The sequence below is a fragment of the Saccopteryx leptura genome, chromosome 3, assembly GCF_036850995.1.
Source record: "Saccopteryx leptura isolate mSacLep1 chromosome 3, mSacLep1_pri_phased_curated, whole genome shotgun sequence".
NCBI lineage: Eukaryota > Metazoa > Chordata > Mammalia > Chiroptera > Emballonuridae > Saccopteryx > Saccopteryx leptura.
In genome coordinates, this window is record NC_089505.1 from 81,558,022 (window position 1) to 81,583,321 (window position 25,300).

The following is a 25,300-nucleotide window of genomic DNA, read 5'->3' on the forward strand; positions in this document are numbered from 1 at the left end:
ATTCCAAGAAGCAGGTAAACTGATCTCATTTGCACAAGGGCCACTTAACTATGTCTTGCCTAAATAGTCAGGTTTTTTATTCCCTCAAAGATCTCTGGTGTGGGTGTTGATAGTCCTATTTTCTGCTGCTTTGTTTAATATATACTGTTTCCTTTATTCCTCCTACCTCAATGCCCCACTCATATTTCAGGCTGGGACCTACTCCTAATTTAGAGCTCTCTCTCCCCCTTTTGCCAACTTCCATTGTGAATTTACCTTTGCCACCCAGCTTAGTGTATCCCAAGGTTCTCTTTACCACGCCACAGTTGCAGAGCTCCAGGGAAAAGCAACCTGGTCTCATCTCTCCAGGCAGAGAACAGAAGCTCCATCTCCACACATGCTGCAGATAGCTTTTCCAGTCTACCTGAATCATTACCAGCTAGAAGCAGTGGTCATTGGGACTTGGACGTGAGCTGCAAAGTATAGAATTGTGACAACAATTCCAGTGCCATGCGGACTTTTCCTGGATGTGGACTTTTTCTGGACTCCTGCTCCTTGATAGCTCCTAAAGGACTGAACTGGGGTTGGGTTGCATTTATCCGGGATTTGGAATGGTGTTGGTGCCAACTTGGACTTGGTGAACATGTTAAGGAAAAAAAAAAAAAAAAAAAAAAAAAAAAAATATATATATATATATATATATATATATATGTGTGTGTGTGTGTGTGACTGGATAAAGAAGATGTGACACATATACACTATGGTATACTACTCAGCCATAAGAAATGATGACATCGGATCATCTACAACAAAATGGTGGGATCTTGATAACATTATATGGAGTGAAATAAGTAAATCAGAAAAAAACAAGAACTGCATGATTCCATACATTGGTGGGACATAAAAATGAGACTAAGAGACATGGACAAGAGTGTGGTGGTTATGGGGGGAGGAGGGAAGGAGGGTGAGGGGAAGGGGCACAAAGAAAACTAGATAGAAGGTGACGGAGGACAATCTGACTTTGGGTGATGGGTATGCAACATAATTGAATGACAAGATAACCTGGACATGTTTTCTTTGAATATATGTACCCTTATTTATTGATGTCACCCCATTAAAATTAATAAAAATTTATGTATTAAAAAAATTTAAAAATATATTTTAAAAAAAGTGTTCAGGAAAGTCTGAAAGCTTTTGGAAAAGGCCTAGGAGCCAACTTGAAGGGGTTCCCCCAATGGCCAGAAGTGGGACGTGAACAACAAAATAACAGACAGTACTGAGTTATAGTCAATAGAATAAAATAAATAACAATGAATTGATACCAATATCAATAAACAAGGAGGACACCTCTTAGTCTTGGCAGAAATCTAATTACCAAATGTAGAAGGAATGCCACAAATGAAACGATCATCATTACAAAGATGGCTTTGAGAATTAGCTGTCCCATCTTCTCCAGCTAGGCCTTCTTCTCTATCAACAAACCTTTCCTTGCTCCCAAAGGCAAACAAAAAAAGCAAAAAAAAAAAAAAAAAAATCACCATTGCAACAGAGTAATAGGGCATAGGCATGACACCCTTGTTAGAAGCTAGAATTTACTGGGTGAAAGTTTTGCAGAGAAAATGAGTATCTGCGTGGTCTTCAAAGTATTTATTAATTACCAAGAGAAATAAATAGTAACTTTACAGCACAGAAACACGGCAGACACCACTTTAAATCACAAGGCATTGAGGATAATTAGCAGCATAAATAAAGCACATCAACAACATGTCCCCTCATGGCAGAGTTGGCAGGGTCAGAAACCAATTTACAGTGCGTTGGAGACAGTGAACCAGGGTGAGGAATATGTCAGCCCATGGGGATTTCTTGGTCAAGCACCTTGGAAATGAAAAAGAGGGACTGGGAAGTGACCATTCATTTGGCTAGTATAGGTTCTGACCAGTCCTGTTTGCTCGTAATTTCTTGGGTTTGGAGCCACCCATTGTAGGTTAACCTTAAAAATGGCTGGATGAGCCCTGGCCAGTTGGCTCAGCTGTAGAGTGTTGGCCCTGCATGTGGAAGTCCTGGGTTCGATTCCCAGCCAGGGCACACAGGAGAGGTGCCCATCTGCTTCTCCACCCCTCCCCCTTTCCTTCCTCTCTGTCTCTCTCTTCCCCTCCCGCAGCCAAGGCTCCATTGGAGCAAAGTTGGCCGGGGAGCTGAGGATGGCTCCATGGCCTCAGCCTCAGGCACTAGAATGTCTCTGGTTGCAACGTAGCAATGCCCCAGCTGGGCAGAGCATCGCCCTCTAGTGGGCATGCTGCGTGGATCCCGGTCAGACACATGTGGGAGCCTGTCTGCCTCCCTGCTTCTCACTTCAGAAAAATATAAAAAAAAATAAATAAATTAAATGGTGCGATGAGGAAAAGCAAGGCAGTGAACAGCAGTAGCAGCAACCCACCCTTCCAGGCAAGGAAACAGGTCTCAGACTCCAGGTCCACATGGTTACCATGTGTCTTTGTGTTTGACTACCACTCAAGTTGGGGGTGGAAAAGCTTCCGACATTATAGCAATCCACTATGAAAGAGATTTTTAGTGCCGTGGAGGGCTCCTATCTTTAAAGAGTAAAGTATGCCCAGCAAAGGATTAGGATTTTAGATGGAAGCTGGTCATGCTGATGATGCCAGAGTCCGAAAAAGCAAAAATATTGCTTTCAAATGGGAATTTTAAAAGGGAGGTGTCCCAGAAGAGCCCAAGCTCTACGTCCATCAGGCGTCCCTGATTTGACTTCCCCGTGCAGTGGGACACTCCTGCTTTTTAGCAGGGCTGGCAGCCTCTTCGAGACTACTCTTGAGGTGGCTATGAGGATGCTACTGTTAAATGCCACCAGAGGAAAGACAAGACCGACACACAAATTAATTGCAATAATCACACAGGCAATTTATTACTCACAAATCCTTTTGGCGTGCCTGGGTACAGCTTAAGGGGCCCCATCGACGTGCTCCTCTCGTCTGGCTTTGGTCAGAGCTCAGAGTGGTGTGGAGACAGTCCGCATCAACGTTGGAGTCTGGGCGACAGCTGCAGCACGGGGCCCCTCAGCTTTAGTACCCTTTCTGGCCAACGCCTTCTAACAGGTGTCAATCTACAGGATTATCACCTCAAACCACCTTTTTGAGAGTTCCTTGCAGAGAACCCCCTTTATGTCAAACCACTGAAATGTTTACATTAAACCACTTTTTAAGATGTTCTTATTTTCATTAATTTACAAAGTTAATGTAAATAACACCAAGCCACTTCTTATCTAGGTATAACTTCACACACATACTAACTGGGTTCTGCTTGTAAGTCAGAGTCTGTTTATCACATTACAGAGTTATGGCACTATGCCACTATATTAATTCCTATCCAATTGGCATAACTTTACTTAATTTTAATAATTATTTTTAATATCCTTTTAATTACTTTTATATATCATTCATATTTTTATATTTCTATATATTTAATTACTATAACCTTATATTACTACAACAGGAGGAAAAAGGAAAATGTAATAAATCCCAATCCCTCAAACAGATAAGCACACACACACACACACACACACACACAAACACATGACTCGTAACAGCGTTACAATCTACGAGAAAAGTGCTTAGCAAAAATATACTTCCCTGAATTGGTGTCTCATTGCTTCTTGGCCTTTTGGCTAAGATCAAGTGTAAATCCGTGCCTCAAAAAAGTCATCATCGAACCCTAAATCGGGAGAGAAATGGCTCCCAGCAAGCACTTCACCCTGAGAAAGTTTTTCGGATCCTCTGATACTGTAAGTGCCCAATACTGGAGCTACTAACGAGAGGCAGTGGTCAATAGAGCAACTATACCTCTTTCAGAGAGGATATGGCAGGAATAAAAAAGAGAAGGCTGGGTTGGGCATAAAGATATAAAGCCGTGTGTTTTCAACAGCTGCTGGTCCACAGGCAGGCACTCGGTCCACCAGAAATTGTGTGCTGATCCACAAAAGAGTTAATCACCCTGATGTTGTATGAAGATGCTAGATTCTATAATCACTGGATCTATAACCTTCATACAACATCAGGATGGTTAACTCTTTCCTAGACTGGTGCAATTTCTAACAGATTGGCACTGGTCCACAGACCGCACTTGAAAAACACTGATATAAAGTATCTCATGGAATCTCAAGAAAAAAAATAAAAAATAAAAAAAATAAAAAACACTAACCCTGACAACTTGGGAGTTTCAAGTTTGCATTATCTATAAAATGGAATACTATAAATATCCTCACTAGGTACTACACAATAACCCTTAAGAGATCAAAAGAATAACATATACGGGCAGTGTTCTGTAAGTTATGAGGTACTGTATAAATATGTTACCAATTACATCAGCTGTGTGGATGAATCCATACAGGAGCACCTTGAGTTTCTTTTTACCATGCCCTGTGCTGATACATCCAAGGTGGGGATAATATTGTATGTAAACACCCTATAAAAACTCAAGCAAGAAAAACTGCCTGTCTGGAGCCCATCTGCTGGTCACAAGTTTTTCTGTCAGGAAGTCAAAATCCAGCTGCTCTATTCTGTGAATGCCACCAAACAAGGGTGAAATCTATCAGTGCATTTCCTACGCAACAAAAAATATTCTGTGCAAGGTTTCAGGGCCTGTGTGACTGCTGATGCGTGGGTTGAACTTCCTTTTTCAAAAAAAGCTGTGCATTCTTTCTTGTAACCATTCCCTGTATTTGGACCACACGAGAATGGAATTTTTCAAGTTGTTCACCAAGTGTGAGGGCTGATGGAAGGAAGTTCTCACATTGAGAGGACTCAGAGGTTTTTCTCTCTCCAGGATGAGGTCAGAGGTGTTGAGAACATTCCCTGAAGGTTTTTCAACGGCACCTGCGCTCACCGGGTTTCTCTTGCAAATGGACAAATGGAGTTGATAGAGTTGAGTGAGCTGGAAGGGTCGGCTGAAACATCTCCCACACAGCTGACACTGGAACCGCTGCTCCTGAGCGTGAACCCGATAGTGCTGAAGGAGATGCGAGCTCTGGCGGAAGGTTCTGCTGCAGTGACAACACTCCTGGGCTCTCTCTCCAGCATAGTCATGTTTCCACTGATAGCGGATTACGGATTACGACAGCTTGCTGCGGGACCACCTAGGAGGGAGGGCATGTGCCGCCTCATGGGCCCGGAGGTGCTGAAGAAGATGTACATGCTGGACAAAGGCTTTGCCACACCGGAGGCTTTCATAGTACTCCTCCTGACAGTGGGTCCTCACATGGCCACAGACCCTCGCACGCTGGATAAAAGACTTTTCAGGGGACTTGTCACCAGAATGAGTCCCTGGACGACTGGAGAGGTATGACATGAGGTAGAGGACTTCTCCACGCTGCTTCCCTTTAGAGGATTTCTTCCCAGTATGGATCTACTCGTGACTCTTACGGGCCATTAGGGTACTAGCAGTTCTTTTGTCAAATACACATTGGTTGAGCCCGGTCTCTTGGAGGAAATGTTTGTTGACCACCGGTGGGGGCCTGGTGTAACCAGGAACAGCAGATTCCTGGGGAGCCATTCCTAGAGGACCCTCAGATTGTTTCTTAAGATTTGAACTTGTCTCAAATTTATCGCTGTCATGGCTTCTTTTCTCAGCAAGGGTCTTGGGCTCATTCACTGTTACCGGGCTCAAAGGTTTCTCTTCGCTGACCTGGTATGCATCCAATGGATCATCAAGAGAAGACTGTCCTCTGTGTCCGGAAGTGACCTACTTTCCAATCCTCGTTCCTGCCCCCGAGGATGATCTTTCTACAGGCAGGCTTTGCCCTGGGAGGGGTCTATTGTTTCGCTAAAATGTTTGGATTTTCTTTCCGGGGAAAGTGAGAAGATAGTCCAAAGCTGGTGCTTTATAAAGGCAACTCCCTGGGCGGGAAAGAAACTGAAGCCAAGGAAATCAAGCATAAGATGGTGGCTCAGAAGGGACAATAACGAGCACAGGGACACTAACATACGTGAATGCAGCACAGAGGAAACAGCAGAGTGAGGAAAAAACATGTGAGGATGCATCAGGAGAAGAGGGGAACTGGACCCACCAGAGTGGATTCGACTTTCAGGAATGGTCTTTGAAGAAGCCCTGACTTATTCCTCTGGTCTTTCACCTGCTGTGTGACCAGCATTTCAGGTTGTTCTGCCAGGTCTGCATTCAGAGAATAGCACCCACCTGAGCCCTCTACGGCCACAAGCTCCAGCCTCCACCAGCTATATAGCCTGTCAGACTTCAGCAGCTGCCCTCCTGGTCTCTCTGCTGGTCTTTCTCCAGCTTGTTTTCCATAGAAGACCCCAGAGGGATCTTTCTAGAACACAGTTGACCGACAGAATGCCCTGTGGTCATGGAAATGGTCTCTATTTCTGCTGTCCCATATAGTAAGTAGCCACTGGCCACATGTTGCAAATGAGCGACACTTGAAATGTGGCTGGTGCAAGTGAGGAACTAAGTTTTATCATTTTGATGAGTGTAAGTTTAAGCAGCCACCGTGGCTAGTGGCTGCCACCCTGGACAGCACAGCTCTGAGGTGTCTCTAATATTACCTCCTTCCCTGGCTCTGAAATTTCGAATACCTGGTCACATCTCACTTGGAACAAAATCCACTTTCCTTCAAATATCCCTGCAGGGGCTGGCCCATGTCTGTCTCTGTGACCTCACCTCTGATCCCCTCCACTTCCCTCAAACCATATTGCTCTTCTTCCTGTTTCTGGAACACGCAAGCTCATTCCAACCTCAGGACCTTTGTATCTTCTGTTCCCTCTGCCTTAAACACTCTTCCTCAAACTACTACCTGGTTCCCTTTTGTCCCTCGGTCTTATAATGTTTCTCCCTGCCACGCCTCCCACTGGTTCAGGGTTTCCAAAACTTCCATCATTTGCATACATACCACCTGCTATGGTCAGAATGTTGGTGTCCACCCCGCCCCAAATTCATATGTTGAACTCTTAATCCCCTGTGTGATAGTGTTAGGACCTGGAGCCTTTGGGAGATGCTTAAATTATGAAGGTGGAGCCTTCATGAATGGGACCAGTGCTCTCATAAAAGAAGCTTCAGAGAGCTCCCTAGCCCCTTCTCCCCTGTGAGGATACACTGCGAAGTCTGTGACCTGGAAGATGCCCGATTACAACTGATCTTGGACTTCTGGACTCTAAAACCTTGAGAAATAAATTTCTGTTGTTTAGAAGTCAGTGGTGTTGTTATAACACACCAAACGGATTGAGACAGCATCCTATCATTTCTACTTGTTTATTGTCTGTTTCACCCCACTGGACTGTAACACCCATGAGAATAGGAATTCTCATCCACCTCATAACCCCAGCACCACCTGGCACATTGTGAGTTCACTGACAAATTAATAAATGATCCTCGCATTTCGGCCCTATCTATGCATCATGTATAGCAGTATTTAGTATTTATTTAATAGTTTTCTTTAGATCACCTCTCTTCTGACCTGAATTACACTTACTTTAAATGGAAACTTTATATCAACCTTATAAATGGGAACTACTGTCATCAGCAAAACCAAACAGATGAAAACCGTAAGTGACACAACAACAGACACAATGGAAAGTAAGATTACTGAGTTCCTGCTAGCTTTGGTTGCCCGTCTAAAGCTCCGGGCTTGATGTCAGCTCTCTCTTTGCTAAAATGGAAGATAAACAAGATACAGAAACATGCTAGCACCAAAGTGACACTTTTCCTGATACAATCACGAGGACTGACTGAAGGATTATTTCATGCTGTCCATGTACCACCTGATATAATCTCCAATAGAACCCACTATATTCATATTCCACACTTAGGAAGACAAGGCCCTGGGTAATAGTAAGATCTCCATTAACCCCAAACGTTCAGTGATACAAGAAGACAAGGGTTCCCAAAAAGGCAGAAATGGCTCCAGGTCATTGCGTGAGGGCTGGAAAGATAACATGGACTTATTCCGTCTATGTTAAGTCAGAAATGTGGTAATTGGGAGAAGAGTTATGTTGGAAAAGGCGCTCCATTGTGCCTTCTTTCTGACCAATAAAAGTCATGGTCAAGTTACCCACCCTGGTGCCAGGTTTACCATGAGGCACTTCTGTGTCCCCACGTGGGTCTCTGACTCCCCAGGGCAAGGGCACCAGCCTATCAGCAGAATGTTATCTGGTTTTGATTGTTTTGTTTTTCAGGAGACCTTGGGCCCCCCCAAAAAAAAGCCACCGAAAGGAGAGTCCTGGCACTGGCAACTGAAATATTTAGCTGGTGGGGAGAGGTAAACCACCTTGCCTATGGATATGAAGAGAGACTGGTGACCTCTGACTCATACACTTCAAGGCCTGGAGAAGTCTTCGGAGCTCCTAGAATTCCCAGCAATTCCTTCATCCATTCAGAAAACATCACTATGAGCCCTTCTATGGTGCACATCCCTCGGGCAGCACAGCCAAGTTTGAGGGAGCAGATTCTAGAGTCGAATCCCAGCTCTCCCACTTTGTAGCTATGTAGCTTTAGACAACTAATTCAACTCTTCTATGACTTGGTTTCCTCATCTGTAAAATGGCAATAATGATAACAATAACAAATGTAGTTCTCCCTCAAAAGTCTAGTATAAGGATTAAAAGGAATGAAGACTATAAAGTTTTTAGACTAGTGCCTAAGACATATTACTTGCTCCAAAAGTGTTAGCTACATCCTGAGTAACAATGAATTTGATGCAAAAATATCCTCTCTGGGCATGGGCCACATAGCTTATTTAGTTGCAGCATTACTCCAACATGCCATGGTTGTAGGTTCAATCCCCAGTCAGGGCACAGACAAGAATCAACCAGTGAATGCATAAATAAGTGGAACAACAAAACCAATGTCTCTTTCTTTCTCTCTATCTCATCCTCCCTCTCCACCTCTCACTCCAAAATCAATAAATAAGGCTGGATAACTTATCTGGTTAGAGTATCGTTCCAATATGCCAAGGTTTCGGGTTCAATCCCTAGTCAGAGCACACTCAAGAATCAACCAATGAATGCTTAAATAAGCAGAACAACAAATCAATATTTCCTCTCTTTCTCCCACTTTCTCTCTCTCAAACCAATCAATAACTTTTTAAAATCAATTAAAAAAACCATTGTCTCTGATCTGGATTAAGACTTAGTGACATGGTGAACCGCTATGACTCATGGAAGAACAGAACAGGGTTGAGAACCAATGCTTAGTGGGCAGAAACCAAGCGCCATGGAGAAGGCAGACTTACCCAAGGAGACCAGGTTCCTGTAATTCTCCAGCATCACCTCCCGGTAAAGGGTTCTCTGAGCAGCACTAAGGGAACTTAATTCCTCCAGGCTGAACTCCACAATCACAACCTGGAAAGCCACCAACTCCTACAACAACAAAAAACAACTACAAATGCTCAAAATCCAGGAATCATCCCAGGGAAGGAGAAAGCACCCAGTGACAGGCAACTGAACAGGAAGCTGACATTCAGACCAGCAGAAAGTTTCTAGCCCAAGTGTTCTAATCTGGAGGTTTCCGGGACCCGGCAATGAACCTCTGTCTTGCAGTCAGAGAGAAGGGTGGACACTTCTGAGACAGGTCCTGCAGCTGGTCTCTACAAGTTTGGGTTGGTGGAATAAATACCTCAGCCTCAGGAATCAGAGAGAGCTGGGTTGAAATCCTGGCTCTGGTTCTTTCTCAGGAGCTTTGTGAGTGTGGGTTTGGTTAAGCCTCAGTGACTCCTCCGTAAAACATAAAGAGCTCATAAATATGAAGAGATATTCGGTATTATTAATAAACAGAGAAAGGCAAATCAAAACGACAAAAGTACCATTTTATATCCATTCAACTGACAAAAATCAAGAAGTCTGATAATAGCAGATGTTACCTAGAATGTGGACCCCTGAGACCTCTTAAAAGATGTGAAGGGAAATTTAAATTGGTAAACCACTTTGGACCCAGAAATTCTCTTCCTACATATATTGGCTCATGTGTACGTAGACACAGATAAGTTTATAACAGTGCTATTTAACCTGGAAATGACCCAAATTTCCATTTACAGTGGAAGAGATAAATATATTTTGGTATAGTCACACAACAGAATAATATTCCAGCAATAAAAACAAATTAACTACAGTTCCACACAATAATCTGAGTAACCTAAGGTTGAATTTAAAAAGCTGATATAGTCGTCCCTCGCCATATTGTTGACTTTTCGTGGTCTCTCTGTATCGCGGATTTTTAAATTGTATATATCTAATTTTGTATCGTGGATTTTTCACTATATCGCAAGACCTTACAGTATATAGGTATTTTTATATATTTATTATTTTAATTACTTTTGTGGTAAAATAAGCATTTTCTAGCCCAAAAAATTAAAAACAAAAATATATTTAAAATATTAATTAAAACATATTAAAAGACTATTAAATCTTCATCATTCAAATTGTAGTATATTCCCTGGTGAGTAGTACCCTTATAGAATTTTATATGTTGTTAAAATTACATAGGTTTAGGAGTGTAGAAAGAATTTAAGAGCATAGAAAGTATTTATAAGAGCGTGGGAAAGGTTAATAACAGTGTGGGAAAGGTTAATAACAGTGTGGGAAAGGTTTACAAGAGTGCGGGGAGGGTTTATAAAGCCTTAAAATATATATAATAATAAAATAAATATAAGGTCGCTACTTCACGGATTTTCGCCTATCGTGTGTGGGGGGGGTCTGGAACCTAACCCTCATGATAGTGAGGAACCACTGTACTAGAGCCTCACCAGGTGGTGGCGCAGTCAATAGAGTATTGACCTGGAATTCTAAGGTCCCATGTTCAAAATTCCAAGGTCGCTGGCTTGAGCACAGGCTCATCCAATTTGAGCACAGGCTCACCAGCTTGAGTGCGGGGTCACCAGCTCGAGTGTGGGATCATCAGCATGACCCCATGGTCACTGGCTTGAGCCCAAAGGTTGCTGGCGTGAGCCCAAGGTCACTGGCTTGAGCCCAAGGTCACTTGCTCTGCTGGAGCCCCTTGGTCAAGGCACATATGAGAAAGCAATCAATGAACAACTAAAGTGCCTCAACTATAAGCTGATGCTTCTCATTTCTCTCCCTTCCTATCTGTCTCCCTCCCTTCCTCCCTCCTTCTCCCTCTCACTTAAAAGAAAATGCAGATATTAGAACACTACCTACTATGATATTCATTGTTTGTGTTTCCAGGGAAATACTTTGCAAATTAGTGAATGTCTGATTTAAACTAAAGGTAACGCACTGGCTGCGCAGCTCAGACACAAGGGTTTATTTAGCTCACATAGGTATTTTAATCTTTTTTAAAAAATTCATATGGCCCTGGCTGGTTAGCTCAGTCAGTCAAGAACATCATCCTGAAACAAGGTTGCAGGTTCGATCCCTGGTCAGGGCACACACGGGAAGCAACCAAAAAAAACCAGACAACTGAGTGGAACAATAAATGCTTTCTTTTTCCCTCCCCTCTTCCTCCATTCCTTTCTACATCTCTCTAAAATATCAATAAAAATTCAGCCCTGGACAGATAGCTCAGCTGGTTGGAGCGTCGTCCGGATGGACACTGCAGGAACAGTGGGCCGCTCTCAGGAGTGTATCTTCTAGAACAATGTTTCTCTATTTTTTTTCCCCCTTTATCTCTCCATCAGGAAGCCTTCTTAGACAACTTTTTTCTTCACTGCCACTGCCCCCACCAGGAGTTATTTCTGGTTCTAAAGGAAAATCAATGTACTGTATTCATTTCATTAATTGTCCTTGAAGTTTCAAAATGTGATTGAACAAGAAGAACATTAAGGAGTAAATTTTTGAAAAAAGGAAAACCTTACAACAGTATCATGTCCCCCCTTGTAGGCACCCTTTCTTTTCATATGTAAAAAAAAGTGTAACAATAGTGCAAACCTCGAGGATTGACTTGAATTAGCCAACAGTAAAGATAAAATAGGATGCTAAACAAATGAGGTAAATTAATTTAAGAGGTAGAAAAAGAAAAAAAAAAAGTAAAGATCTAGTATGTGGGAGAGTGATAAATAGAACAAAGAAAAATAACACTGCAGCCTGACCAGGCGGTGGCGCAGTGGATAGAGCGTAGGACTGGGATGCGAAGGACCCAGGTTTGAGACCCCAAGGCTGCCAGCTTGAGTGTGGGCTTATCTGGGTTGAGCAAAAGCACACCAGTTTGGACCCAAGGTCACTGGCTTGAGCAAGGGGTTACTTGGTCTGCTGAAGGCCCGCCCATGGTCAAGGCACATATGAGAAAGCAATCAATGAACAACTAAGGTGTCACAATGCGCAACGAAAACCTAATGATTGATGCTTCTCATCTCTCCGTTTCTGTCTGTCCCTGTCTATCCCTCTCTCTGACTCTCTCTCTCTGTCTCTGTAAAAAAAAAGAAAAAAGAAAAATAACACTGCAGAGGGGGAAATACAAGAGTCAGAAGAAAATTTTACGAACGGTAGCCCAGGAAAGAAATAGTTATGTGATATTTACATGAAAACTTAAAAGAAAATGAGAATGTGGTTCAATTGAATAGGGAAGGTTTGGAAGTCAGGGAGGTGAGATCCTCATATGGCAGAACCAAGTCTGAAGAGGGCCTGACTTACCCGGAGTCCAGCAGGTGGCAAATTCTCATTTCCTCATCAATACATTGAAGAATTCCTCTCTTTTTACTCTTAACTGTGTTGAGTGCAGAAAACCCCCACCATACATCTTAACTTTACACCAAACAAAGGATAGAAGAAACTTGCCTTCAGTCTTTCCAGGGAACATGGTGGGGGGTAGTGTAAACAATCCAGCACCACAGCTTAACAGCCTTTTGCAACCTAATCAGGCAAGTGAGGTGGGGGGTTGGGCAGACTGTCAGCTTACAACCCATTCCCCACACCTCTGTCCGCCAAAACTCTAAACTCCAAAAACCCTGTTGGTTTTTTGGTCCCCAACAGGCACATATTTCTCTGGAATACCATAGGGTGCACCTGGAAATCTTCTAGGGTGTTGGAATTCATGGGAATCCGAAAGACCAGAGTAACAGGCTTTATTGAAAGGAAGAAAGGAACCCTGCCAGGCACTTCTCCTGGGGAGAAGAGCACCAAAATAGACTCTGAGGCAAAAATTTATTAACGTGGGGGAGAGCTTTGAGCAAGTGTGTAATGAGTCAGCAATTCTGGTATGCTCCCTTCTGCAGTCCTACAATTTCGGCTTCCTAGAACGCTTCTCCTTGGGGCGGTCGACCAGCTTCCTAGAACTGTTCTGCTTCAGGGGCGATAGTAAGTAAGCAAGGGTGGGGTCAGATAGACAAGCGAAACAGCAAAAGGGCAGTTGGAAGTTCTGGTGAATTCATGTATCTATCATTTCTCAACTCTGTGGTATGATAAAAGAAAAAAATGTGAGGGGAAGAAAAGAGTATGAAGTTCAGAGGAGGTTTGTTTCGGACTAGCCATCTTCTGGAGCTACTTCCTGCTGTTATCCCTATTGGAGCCTCCTTTGTGAACCTCTCCCTGGGGCAGGGTTGGAGTAGGGGTGTTTTTATAGGGCTCCAGATTTTTTGTTTTGCGAGGGCAGGTTTCAGGGTTGGTGTGTAGGGTTAGGTAGGTTTTCCCAATTTTCTGACTGGTGAAGGTCTGCATGCAGTTCTGTAAGAAACTAGTGAACAAACGTAAGATGTAGGGTTCAAAAGTTAGAAAAATAGGAGAGTGTGTGGACCAATGAAAGGCAATAGTCAAGACACCCAGTTTATGTGAAACCCTGATTCCATGTTTACGAATTCGCTGGGCTTCAGAGAGAGAGAAGTGGGAATAAGACAGGGCAGTGGCCAGTCCCCCTGCCCCTAGACCTACTCCTGTAGAGATTCCTAACGTAACAGGAAGAGGGATTACCTGTACAGCTCGTTTGGTCCTTAGATTGATGGGTAGTGTACTAGGAACTGGAAGAGGCTCATGGGGTGCGATTAGGTTGATATTTGGGGTGAGATAGATTAGAGTACAGGTTTTTGTCCAATTAGTCAGGAGACATATATAGGTGTTGGTCCCACACAAGTAAAAAGCTCCCTATTGAGTAAGACAGGTTGAGGGGTGAATAGAGAATAGAAGGACAAGGGGTCAGTTTCGTTTCTCTGTTTCTGAGCTCCAGATGGTCAGGGTGGAGGAAAGAGTCACCCTTAGCAGCAGTGGGAGTTGTCAGGATCACGGTGTGTGGACCTGTCCACGTGAAAGTCAGTCCTTGGGTGATGTAATGCTGGAAGCGCCTTTTGATAGTCTTTGAACAATTTGCTTAGTAACTTGTAAATCCTGCAAATACTTAGGGAAAGGGTGGTTACATTTCTATACTTTGTAGTTAGAGTTTAAGTCCTAGTAACCACTGCTTCTAGCTGGAATCAGCAGCAGGTCACAGCCTAAAATAGGCATGGGAAATTAAGACAAGAGGAATAAAGGAGATATTATACATTAAATAAAGTAACAAAATTAGACTGTCAATACCTACAGTAGAGATCTTCGAGGGATAAATAAAACTCAAATATTCAAGCAAGGCACAGTAGATGGCCCTTGTGTCTACAAGAAATGAGATTAGTTTATCTGCTACTTGGAAGAAATACCTTAGGCTCATGAATGATGTCCTTTGGCCTTCAGTGGCAATTCCCAGCATGCTGGGCAAGGTCAGGTCACAGGTAGCTGGAGCAGGGCTAGAAAAGACTGAACCCTCCCTCTATGGAGCAAGGCAGCAGCTTACCTTCTCGTATCCCTCTTTCCACAGCACAGATGTGTCAACCAGTGGGGCTGGGAAGCCTGGCAGGCTTCAGTTCAATGACCTTTCTTTCCACTCTGGAGCAGGGCCCTGATGGAATTCTATGAAGCCCTTTAGGGCGCTGGAGCCTTTAGGAGTGTATGCCAAAAGCTGGTATTTCCTGACTTTTTTGGGGCCTTATTTGCCTTTCTGTCACTTCCTTGGCCATTATAAGCCTTAAAAGCCATGCTTAAAAGATCTCACTGAGGGGCTTGACTAAGAGAGCAAAATTGGGAATCCAGTGTTTATAGAAGTCTATTTAGACTGAGGAAAGAAAATATTTGATCTGCAGTGGTAGGTGGTTGGAGACTGTGGAGGGTCTGAGTTCGATCTAGGGCAGGGGTCCCCAAACTACGGCCCGCGGGCCGCATGCGGCCCCCTGAGGCCATTTATCCGGCCCCAGTCGCACTTCCGGAAGGGGTACCTCTTTCATTGGTGGTCAGTGAGAGGAGCATAGTTCCCATTGAAATACTGGTCAGCTTGTTGATTTAAATTTACTTGTTCTTTATTCTAAATATTGTATTTATATTTGTTCCCGTTTTGTTTTTTTTTACTTTAAAATAAGATATGTGCAGTGTGCATAGGGATTTGTTCATAGTTTTTTTTATAGTCCGGTCCTCCAACGGTCTGAGGGACAGTGAACTGGCCCCCTGTGTAAAAAGTTTGGGGACCCCTGATCTAGGGTGAGACCTCAGGTGGTGGGGGTTAAGGTAATGCCTAGATAGACTATGGACTAGGAGTGAAGTTGAGCCTTAGCAGAGAAGACGCAATATCCCTTGATGGATAGTTAAGAAGGAAGTTAAGAAGGGTGGAGGTGTGTCTCCTTGAGGCATACAGGGCGGGGCTGCAGAGGAGTAGGTTATCTACATATTGTAAAAGAGAACTAGTTTTAAGATTGCATGCTGCTAAATCCTGAGCTAGTGCCTGCCCAAACAGGTGTGGGCTGTTTTTGATCCCCTGGGGTAAGACAGTCCATGTAAATTGCTGGGCTGCATTAGTGTCTAGATCAGTCCAGGTGAATGCAAACAGAAAGTAAGAGTCAGGGTGTAGAGGAATGGTAAAGAAGGCATTTTTGAGGTTAGAATTGTGAAGTGAGTGGTGTTTGAGGGAATGTGTGACAGTAACTTGTAGGGATTAGGGACTACTGGATGGAGGGAAACTACTGCCTCAGTGATTAGGTGTAAGTCTGGTACGAGGTGATAAGCCCCTGAAGGTTTTTGAACAGGAAGGATGGGAGTATTGCAGGGAGAGTCCATGGGGATGAGTAAGCCTGGTTTAAGAGGTGGGTAATTATTGGTTTAAGGCCTTAGAAACAGACACAGTTAAGGAAGAGAGGAAGCAGAAGGATGGACAGTGTGAACAGCTTAGATGGAAAGAAGGTCAGAATCTGCAGGAAGAGGAGGAGGACTGGTGGTGGTGCCACGTGGTCAGAGGAGTCAAAAAGATTTAAAGCTCTTCTGAGGAGAGGGGAGATGACGAGGGGGTGGAAGGCCAGTGGGGTGGGGGGATGGGTCAAAGAAGAAAAAGAGACAGAGCTGCCCATCTATAACTAGTGAAGAGAAGAGAGGGGACTTTCTGGAGGGAAGAGAGATTTGCAGAGGAACCAGAGAGGGGTCCCGAGAAACGGGTGCCCTCGGGGGTCAGGCAGGAAGGAAGAGAGTTGGGAGTCCATGGAGAAGGAGAGATTAGGAGCGGAGGTTTTAGGTGAGCTTTCTTTGGCCAAAAATGGCCTGCGTGTAGAACAGGAGGCACAGAAATTAAGGACAGGAGAGAAGGAAGAAGAAAGGCCTGCACGTAAGGAATCTCTGATGCCCTCCCTGTCTGGTGGCAGAAATTGTCAAGATCTCTTAGGATATTGTAATGGTAGTAGAAAGCAACCTGGGTAGGCACCCAGACTTTCGAGGAAGTCTGTAGAAGCAGGCCACTCAGAGTAGAAACCTCCCAAACAGTGAACCTCAAAGAGTAGAGTGCATCCCGAAGGAGTAAAGGAGTAGTCTCTGAGGCTTGAGATTGGGGGAGTCTGGCTGGATGGTTTGGACTGAGAGGAGCCCACAGTAGAGGACACTGGTGAGAGAAGGGGGCGTCCCCACCTTCAGTCACAGTTCGAGAGGAGAAAATCTCCATAAAAAGAGAGTCTCAGACAAGAAGTCATCACCCCAAGGCTGAGATCCCAGGATGTAGGAGAGGGGCCTGGCTAGGTGTGCCTAGACTTTCGTAGAAGTCCATAAAGGAGTAGAGGCAGACGACTCGTAGATATGGGGTCCGAAGTCAAAACCGTCTGACCAGGAAGGGGTGTTTTTAGAGAGAAATTTGGAGGCCAACCAGGGAAGGGAGAGGGAGAAACTCCTTACCTTCTGGTCCAGCAGGGGTTCAGGACAGGGTTAGACTGCCGGCCAATCAACCTACAATTACATGTCCAAACAGAATCAGGGAGTAAGCCCAGGACGAGCTGCCGTGCCCATTGCTTCCCTGGTTATAAGTTTGGACAGCAAAGAGGGATCATCCAGGCAACCGGTACCTTGTCCCGGGTTTCGGCACCAAATGTTGGAATCCATGGGAGTCCGAAAGACCAGAGTAACAGGCTTTATTGAAAGGAAGAAAGGAACCCTGCCGGGCACTTCTCCCGGGGAGAAGAGCACCGAAACAGACTCTGAGGCAAAAATTTAGCAACGTGGGGGAGAGCTTTGAGCAAGTGTGCGTTGAGTCAGCAATTCTGGTATGCTCCCTTCTGCAGTCCTACAATTTCGGCTTCCTAGAACACTTCTCCTTGGGGCAGTCGACCAGCTTCCTAGAACTGTTCTGCTTCAGGAGCGATAGTAAGTAAGCAAGGGTGGGGTCAGATAGACAAGTGGCCCAGCAAAAGGACAGTTGGAAGTTCTGGTGAATTCATGTATCTATCATAGGGCACACCTGAAAATCTTCTAGGGCGCACCAGTGCACCCTGCTGCACATTTTGAGAACCACTGCTCTAGAGAGCTCGTGCTCTCCTTTCCCTGGAATTCCAGCTCCATCAAGGGCTCTGAACTTTGGGCCAAGCTTTTCAAATAGGAAGAAAAAATAGAGAATATTGTCAATATTCCCTATGTCCATCAGAGGCACTGTAACGGTGTGATGAAAAGTGCAGCCCTGGCTGGTTGGCTCAGTGGTAGAGCGTCAGCCTGGTGTGCAGGAGTCCCGGATTCGATTCCCGGCCAGGGCACACAGGAGAAGCACCCATCTGCTTCTCCACTCCTCCCCCTCTCCTTCCTCTCTGTCTCTCTGTTCCCCTCCCGCAGCCAAGGCTCCATTGGAGCAAAGATGGCCCGGGCGCTGAGGATGGCTCTGTGGCCTCTGCCTCAGGTGCTAGATGGCTCTGGATGCAACAGAGCGACGCCCCAGAGAGGCAGAGCATCGCCCCCTGGTGGGCATGCCAGGTGGATCCTGGTTGGGTGCATGCAGGAATCTGTCCTGACTGCCTACCCGTTTCTGGCTTCAGAAAAATGCAAAAGAAAAAAATAAAGAAAAGTGCAGACGCTGGAGCCTGCAGGAATACAAACTGCCAATTTCATGAGGCCATGGGTAAGTTACTAAACCTCATTGAGCCTCTCCTTGGCTATAGAACAAGAGTCATACCAATATCAAGCGCTCTTAAGAGAAGCAAATAAATTGCTATGTAGAAAACACGTAGGATAAAGCACAACATGTTCACTGTCAGCATCTTCAAAATTCTTTTAAGGAAGGCTAGTGCACAAAACTGGATTAATGATCATTCTTTATTTCAGGATATGACATCAGCATTGAGCCATGCCGGATTCTCGTGTTTATTTTAAATTTATTCGTTTATATTTCTAACTATAAGGCATAGGAATTCACTACCCAACCCCAAAATAAGAACATTCCCAATTAACTCACATCTACCCATGGACTTTGTACTGTCCACACCCCAACCCTCTCTTCAGAGATAGCTATGGTCTTGAATTCATATTGATTATTCCCTTTCTCTCTCTCAATTTCATATATACAGTGGTACCTTGAGATACGAACAGACCAACATACCAATTTTAAGATACGAGCTGTGACTTGATCCAAATTTTTGTTCAAGATCCAAGCGAAATTCCGATACAAGTCGTGATTCAGAAAGCTGCTGCTAGTTGGCACATTGGCGCATGGGTCCAGTATTGGCAGTTTGATATACAAGTTGACTGACTTACGAGCTCAGTTACAGAATGAATTAATTTCGTATCTCAAGGTACCACTGTATATATATTTAATATATATATTTTATATTTATTTAAATATAGATTTTACATATATTTAAGTATATATAAAATTTCATATACATATATGAAATGTATATATGAAATTTTATATATAGACATACATATATACATATAGTTGTACAAATCTAATACTGCTTTTAATTAGTATCAATTTTTCTCAAAGGACTATAAGGAATAAACAGCATTCTTCTCTCATTACTGAAACACCCTTAGTTCCTATCTAGTAACTTGACTTTCCAAGAAACCAGTCAAATTTTAGCAAAGATAAAACTTCCAGGCCTTGTGTTTCTCACATTTTATTCTGGTTTTTGGGGGGCGGGGATCTTGGTGTGTTGTTTTGTGTTGACACTAAAGTTTAGATTGGATAAGAAATGTGGGGGAAAGAGGACAATGCTGAAGACAGGGGCATTCTCAGAGAAATAATAAATATTAAAAGCAAAATCCAGGCCCCTGGCCTTTTGGCTCAGGAGTAGAGCCTCAGCCTGGCATGTGGATGTCCCGGGTTCGGTTCCCAGCCAGGGCACACAGGAGAAGTGCCCATCTGCTTCAGAGCCCTCCTCCTCTCTGTCTCTCTCTTCCTCTCCCACAGCCAAGGCTCCATTGGAGCAAAGTTGGCCTGGGCACTGAGTATGGCTCCATGGTCTCCACCTCAGATGCTAGAAAGGCTCCCGCCGCAACAGAGCAACGACCCAGAGGGGCCGAGCATCACCCCCTAGAGGGCATGCTGGGTGGATCCTGGTTGGGCGCATGTGGGAGTCTGTCTGTCTGCCTCCCCACTTCTAACTTTGGAAAAATTTAAAAAAATAGCCTGACCAGGCAGTGGCGCAGTGGACAGAGCATTGGACTGGGATGCGGAGGACCCAGGTTCGAGACCCCGAGGTCGCCAGCTTGAGCCCAGGCTCATCTGGTTTGAGCAAAAGCTCACCATCTTGAGACCATGGTCACTGGCTCGAGCAAGGGGTCACTCAGTCTGCTGTAGCCCCCCAGCCGAGGCACGAATGAGAAAGCAATCAATGAACAACTAAGGAGATTAAGGAGTTGCAACGAAGAACTGACACTTCTCATCTCTCTCCCTTCCAGTCTGTCCCCACCTGACTCTGTCTCTGTCACAAAAAAATAAATTAATTAAAAAAAATAAAAATACCAAAATCCAAACCCAAAAATGTCTCCCAGGTTTCATGAGGCATTAGGATGATAAAACTCATCCTTGAGTTCATCTGACAAATTTTCATCCAGCTCCCATTATGTACAAGCCAGTCATACAGCAGATGCTCAATAAATGGAATTGGCTAGTTGCTTCCTTCCTCTCTCACCTGTCTTCCCACACCTTTGCCACCAGGGTTCCAGCCTCCTTGCTCTTCTTGGGTTGTTTCGATCTCACCTACGTCCGAACATCCTGTGGTAGGGTGTTCAAAAACTGTTCCAGCACCAGGAGCTCGATCATCTGCTCCTTGGTGTGGGTCTCCGGCCGCAGCCACTGACAACACAGCTCCCGGATCTGGCCCACAGCGTGGTGAGGTGCAGTCACAGACAGGGACTGAAAATGCCTCAGCTTTTCACGAGAAAATTTCAGAACCCCTGGCTTTCTTCTGGGAACGGAACCTGGATCGTGCATCCAAAAAAGCTGGGGATTCCTCAGGACATCCCAACCCTGTGTCGTGTGCGGCATCTTTACAGCTTGGTGGTCTTTTGCAGGATGGAGATACTCGAATAGGCGAGCTGTTCTAGAACACACTGTGGCAGAAGATTTGCATCAGGTGAAGAAAGAATACAGCAACCTCAGAACCTGCAGAAATCACAGAGAGAGACTTACAGATGGCCTGCATAGTGAGGACCAGACAGTGGGGTGGAAGTGATTTGAAGCAAATGGACTTAGCTCATTTCACACAAATATATATTCACAGAGATTTGCACAGCTACAAACATGCTGCCTCAGTCCCATATCCCCAGGTCTAGAGAAGCCACAGGCAAAGGCTAGAAATATTTCAAAAATAGCAGTAAAGGGAAAGGGGACTTGGATCCCAAACTACAATGAACTGAACTACTTTGATGAGCCCCAAAAGAATGCTATTTCAAAATATAAATATTTAAAACAACTAGGTATTATACAGAAGGAGGAGAGATCCTTACCACATGTACGTATATCCTACCAAGGACTGGATTCATATGCAAAACATAAAAAGTACTCATACAAGGCCCTGGCCGGTTGGCTCAGTGGTAGAGCGTCAGCCTGGTGTGCAGGAGTCCCGGGTTCTATTCCCGACCAGGGCACACAGGAGAAGCGCCCATCTGCTTCTCCACCCCTCCCCCTCTCCTTCCTCTCTGCCTCTCTCTTCCCCTCCCGCAGCCAAGGCTGTATTGGAGCAAAGATGGCCTGGGCGCTGAGGATGGCTCTATGGCAGGGGTCCCCAAACTTTTTACACAGGGGGCCAGTTCACTGTCCCTCAGACCGTTGGAGGGCCGGACTATAAAAAAACTATGAACAAATCCCTATGCACACTGCACATATCTTATTTTAAAGTAAAAAAACAAAACGGGAACAAATACAATATTTAAAATAAAGAACAAGTAAATTTAAATCAACAAACTGACCAGTATTTCAATGGGAACTACGGGCCTGTTTTTGGCTAATGAGATGGTCAATGTGCTCCTCTCACTGACCACCAATGAAAGAGGTGCCCCTTCCGGAAGTGCGGTGGGGGCCGGATAAATGGCCTCAGGGGGCCGCATGTGGCCCACGGGCCGTAGTTTGGGGACCCCTGCTCTATGGCCTCTGCCTCAGGTGCTAGAATGGCTCTGGTGCCAACAGAACAACACCCCAGATGGGCAGAGTACCGCCCCCTGGTGGGCATGCTGGGTGGATCCCGGTCAGGCATATGCAGGAGTCTGTCTGACTGCCATGCCGTTTCCAACTTCAGAAAAATACAAAAAAAAAAAAAAAAGTACTCATACAAGCCTGACCTGTGGTGGCGAAGTGGATAAAGCGTTGACTTGGAACACTGAGGTCGCCAGTTCAAAACCTTGCACTTGCCTGGTCAAGGCACATATGGGAGTTGATGCTTCCTGCTCCTCCCCCCTTCCTCCCTCTCTCTCTCTCTCTCTCTCTCTCTCTCTCTCTCTCTCTCTCACCTCTCTCCGCTCTAAAATAAGTAAAAAAAAATTTAAAAACTCATACAATCATACAAATGAGTAAGAAAGCAAGCAGACAAAACAAAAATGTTAAAAAGATTTGAGGAGATATTGCACAAAGAAGATAGCTAAATGGCCAATAAACCTATGAAACAGGGCTCAACTTCATTAACTATCAGAGAAATAAGAATTAAAATCCCAATGGGGTATCACGACAGATCCTCCAGAATGCACAAAAGGAAAAAAATCGAGCAGTAAGTGTTTGAAAGGAGACAGAGCCACAACAGAGTGGCATACACATGCTGTGGAACAACTGAGAACATGGGTGCATCCTACTGTTGCAAGAAACCAAGCTAAAAAAGAAAAGTCCACATGCAATGATTCCTTTTTATTCTTTTCTTCTTTTCCAAGTGAGAGGGGGGGAGATAGAGAGACAGACTCCCCACATGCGCCTGACAGGGATCCATCCAGCATGCTCTGCCCATCTGGGGCCATGCTCAAAACCGAGCTATTTTTAGAGCCTCAAGCAGAAACTGGGGGCAGAGGGTGTCACTGCCATGTTCTCCAACCAACTGAACTATATGACTGCAGGGTTGGGAGGGACAGAGGTTGAAGCAGATAGCTCTTGTGTGCCCTGACCGGGAATTCAACCCAGGACATCCATACGCCAGGCCGACACTCTACTACTGAGATAACTGGCCAGGGTGATTCCATTTTTATAATGATCAAAAACAGGCAAATGAGTCTAAAGTACTAGATGTCAGAATAGTGGTTACGGTTGGAACTGGAGGCAGCAGTGGTAATGCCTGGGAGGAGACAGTATAAGGGACTTTTCGGAAAGCTGGTAATGTTCAATTTCTTAATCAAGAGCTCATGACATAAGACGCTGTATGTTCAATTTGTGAAAACTGAGTTTTACACTTTATGATTTGCCACCTATTCTAATGTACATTTCACTAAAAAATTTAGCTGTTTTGGTTGTGGAGAAACATCTAAATTACAGTAATAAGTAAAAAAAATTAGACACAAATTTGTACATAGAATATATGCTTAACAAAATAAAGCACAGGAGAAGACACCAAAAAGTATCGAAACGCTGTCCCAGGGGTTTATGTATGAGCATTGAGCTTGTAAATGACTTTAACAGAGGATTTTGTACCCTCCTTCAGAACTATCTCCTAATTTCAAAAGTTCTACAATGTACCTTCATTTCCTCTATAATCAGGAAAATAAAAAATACTTTATTCTATAAGAAATACATTCACTCTACAAAACCATAAATGAAATTGTCATGTGGATCAAATGTTTTTTTTTCCCTCCCCATAAAACATACACCTGTTATTTCTATGACATAATTTAACCATTTTTGTTTGAAGGTATTTTTCTTCGTCATTATTATAAATCATAATGCAGTGAACATCACTGAAGCAAAGTTTGTTTTTGTCCACATATCTGATACATCCCTTCTAGGAGAGATTCCTCAAAGTGAAATGATCTGAACAAAGGATATAAAGTTTAAAAAAATTATTTTAATTTTTTTAAATTGAGGTATAACTGACATATAGTATCAGTTTAAGGTATACAACATGATTCATTATATGTATATATGCCCTCATTTTGAAAGATAATTTTACTAGATATATTATTGTAGGTTGACACTTTTTCTCAGCAAATGATGATATTCCAGTCTTCTGGCTTCTATTGTTGAAATGTAAAAGTTAGCTCTGAGTCTAATTACTATTATTTTGTAGGGTTTTTTTCTGACTACTTTTAAATTCTGTTTGCCTTTGGTATTCTATAATTTTACTATAGTATGTCTCATGATATTTATTGAACTCTTATGAAATTTATTGAGCTTTTCAAATATAAAGATTCTTTACTTCACTAATTCTTGAATATTCATTGGCAATATCTCTCTGAATATTGTCTTTTCCATTTTCTCTATTATCACTTTCCGGAGCTTTCATAGAATCTTGCTTTCTTTTATGTTTCTATACTTCTCTTTATAATTTGCCAATTTTTATTTTTTCACATTGCACTTTGTTTAATTTATTCATATTATTTTCCAGTTCATTAATTCTTTCTCTAGCTATATATAATATATTAAATTTCAGTGGTTCCAAGTTTCATTTCCAGAAGTTTTATTTGGTTCTTTTTCTAACAAGGCTAATAGTTTTTGGTAGTATTTTTTTCCTGAAAAACAATCCTTACAAATACAGTTTCATATTCTTTAAACTTACTAAGCTTATTTTGCATTCCATTATAGTAATTTCAATATCTGATGTCTGCAGATCTGGTTCTACTGCTTGTGTGTGTGTGTGTGTGTGTGTGTGTGTGTGTGTTTCCTTTTCTTTTTTAAGAGAGAGAGGGACATACAGGGACAGACAGACAGGAAGACAGAGAGACATAAGAAGCATCAACTCATAGTTGTGGCACTTTAGTCGTTCATTGATTTCATTGATTGCTTTCTAATATGTGCCTTGGGGAGTGGGGGCTCCAACTGACCCAGTGACCTCTTGCTCAAGCCAGCGACCATGGGGTCATGTCTATGATTCCATACTCAAGCTGGTAACCCCTTGCTTAAGCTGGTGAGCCCACACCCACGTTGGATGAGCCCAAATTCAAGCCAGCGACCTGATGATTTCAAATCTGGGTCCTTAGCGTGCTAGGCCGATGCTCTATCCACTGCGCAACCACCTGATCAGGCTTTAACTTTTCTTAAACAGTATGAGAAATTTTCTTTCCAAAGGCTTCCACAAACTTCCTCTTCTAATCCAGTAGTGGGATTCAGCCGATTCACACCGGTTCAGAAGACCTGATACCTAACTTTTTTTGAGTTTGGCAAACCGGTTGTTAAAATGGAACTTGTCATCAGGGTTCTAAGTGGGCGCCTGGGCAGCCACCCAATGTGGAAATCACAAATTTACATTCCTTACTATTTTAACGTTCATCTGAGCAACAGCATATTCTAAGCAGCGTAGTCATGTTCATTTGGTTCATAGGTGAAAAAAAAAATTGCAAGTGAAGACGCCAATCAAGAAGCAATATGAAAATATCTTAACAGAGTTTTATTGGTTTTTTTGGCCAGTATTATTTAATATTTTTCATTAATATTTTTAAATTATTATAACAATCTGGTTTTGTGTACCTCT

General features: G+C 43.6%; 1 protein-coding gene across 1 annotated transcript in view; it reads right to left on the bottom strand.

Annotated features, from left to right (window-relative positions):
- Positions 1 to 20,688, bottom strand: part of ZIM2 (zinc finger imprinted 2) — a 41,620-nt gene extending 20,932 nt beyond the window's left edge. Inside the window, 2 exon segments of the mRNA XM_066372614.1 lie at positions 4,783 to 5,713; positions 20,405 to 20,688. Of these exon segments, the coding sequence (XP_066228711.1) occupies positions 4,783 to 5,713; positions 20,405 to 20,688 (1,215 nt within the window).
- Between the last annotated feature and the right edge of the window lie 4,612 nt (positions 20,689 to 25,300).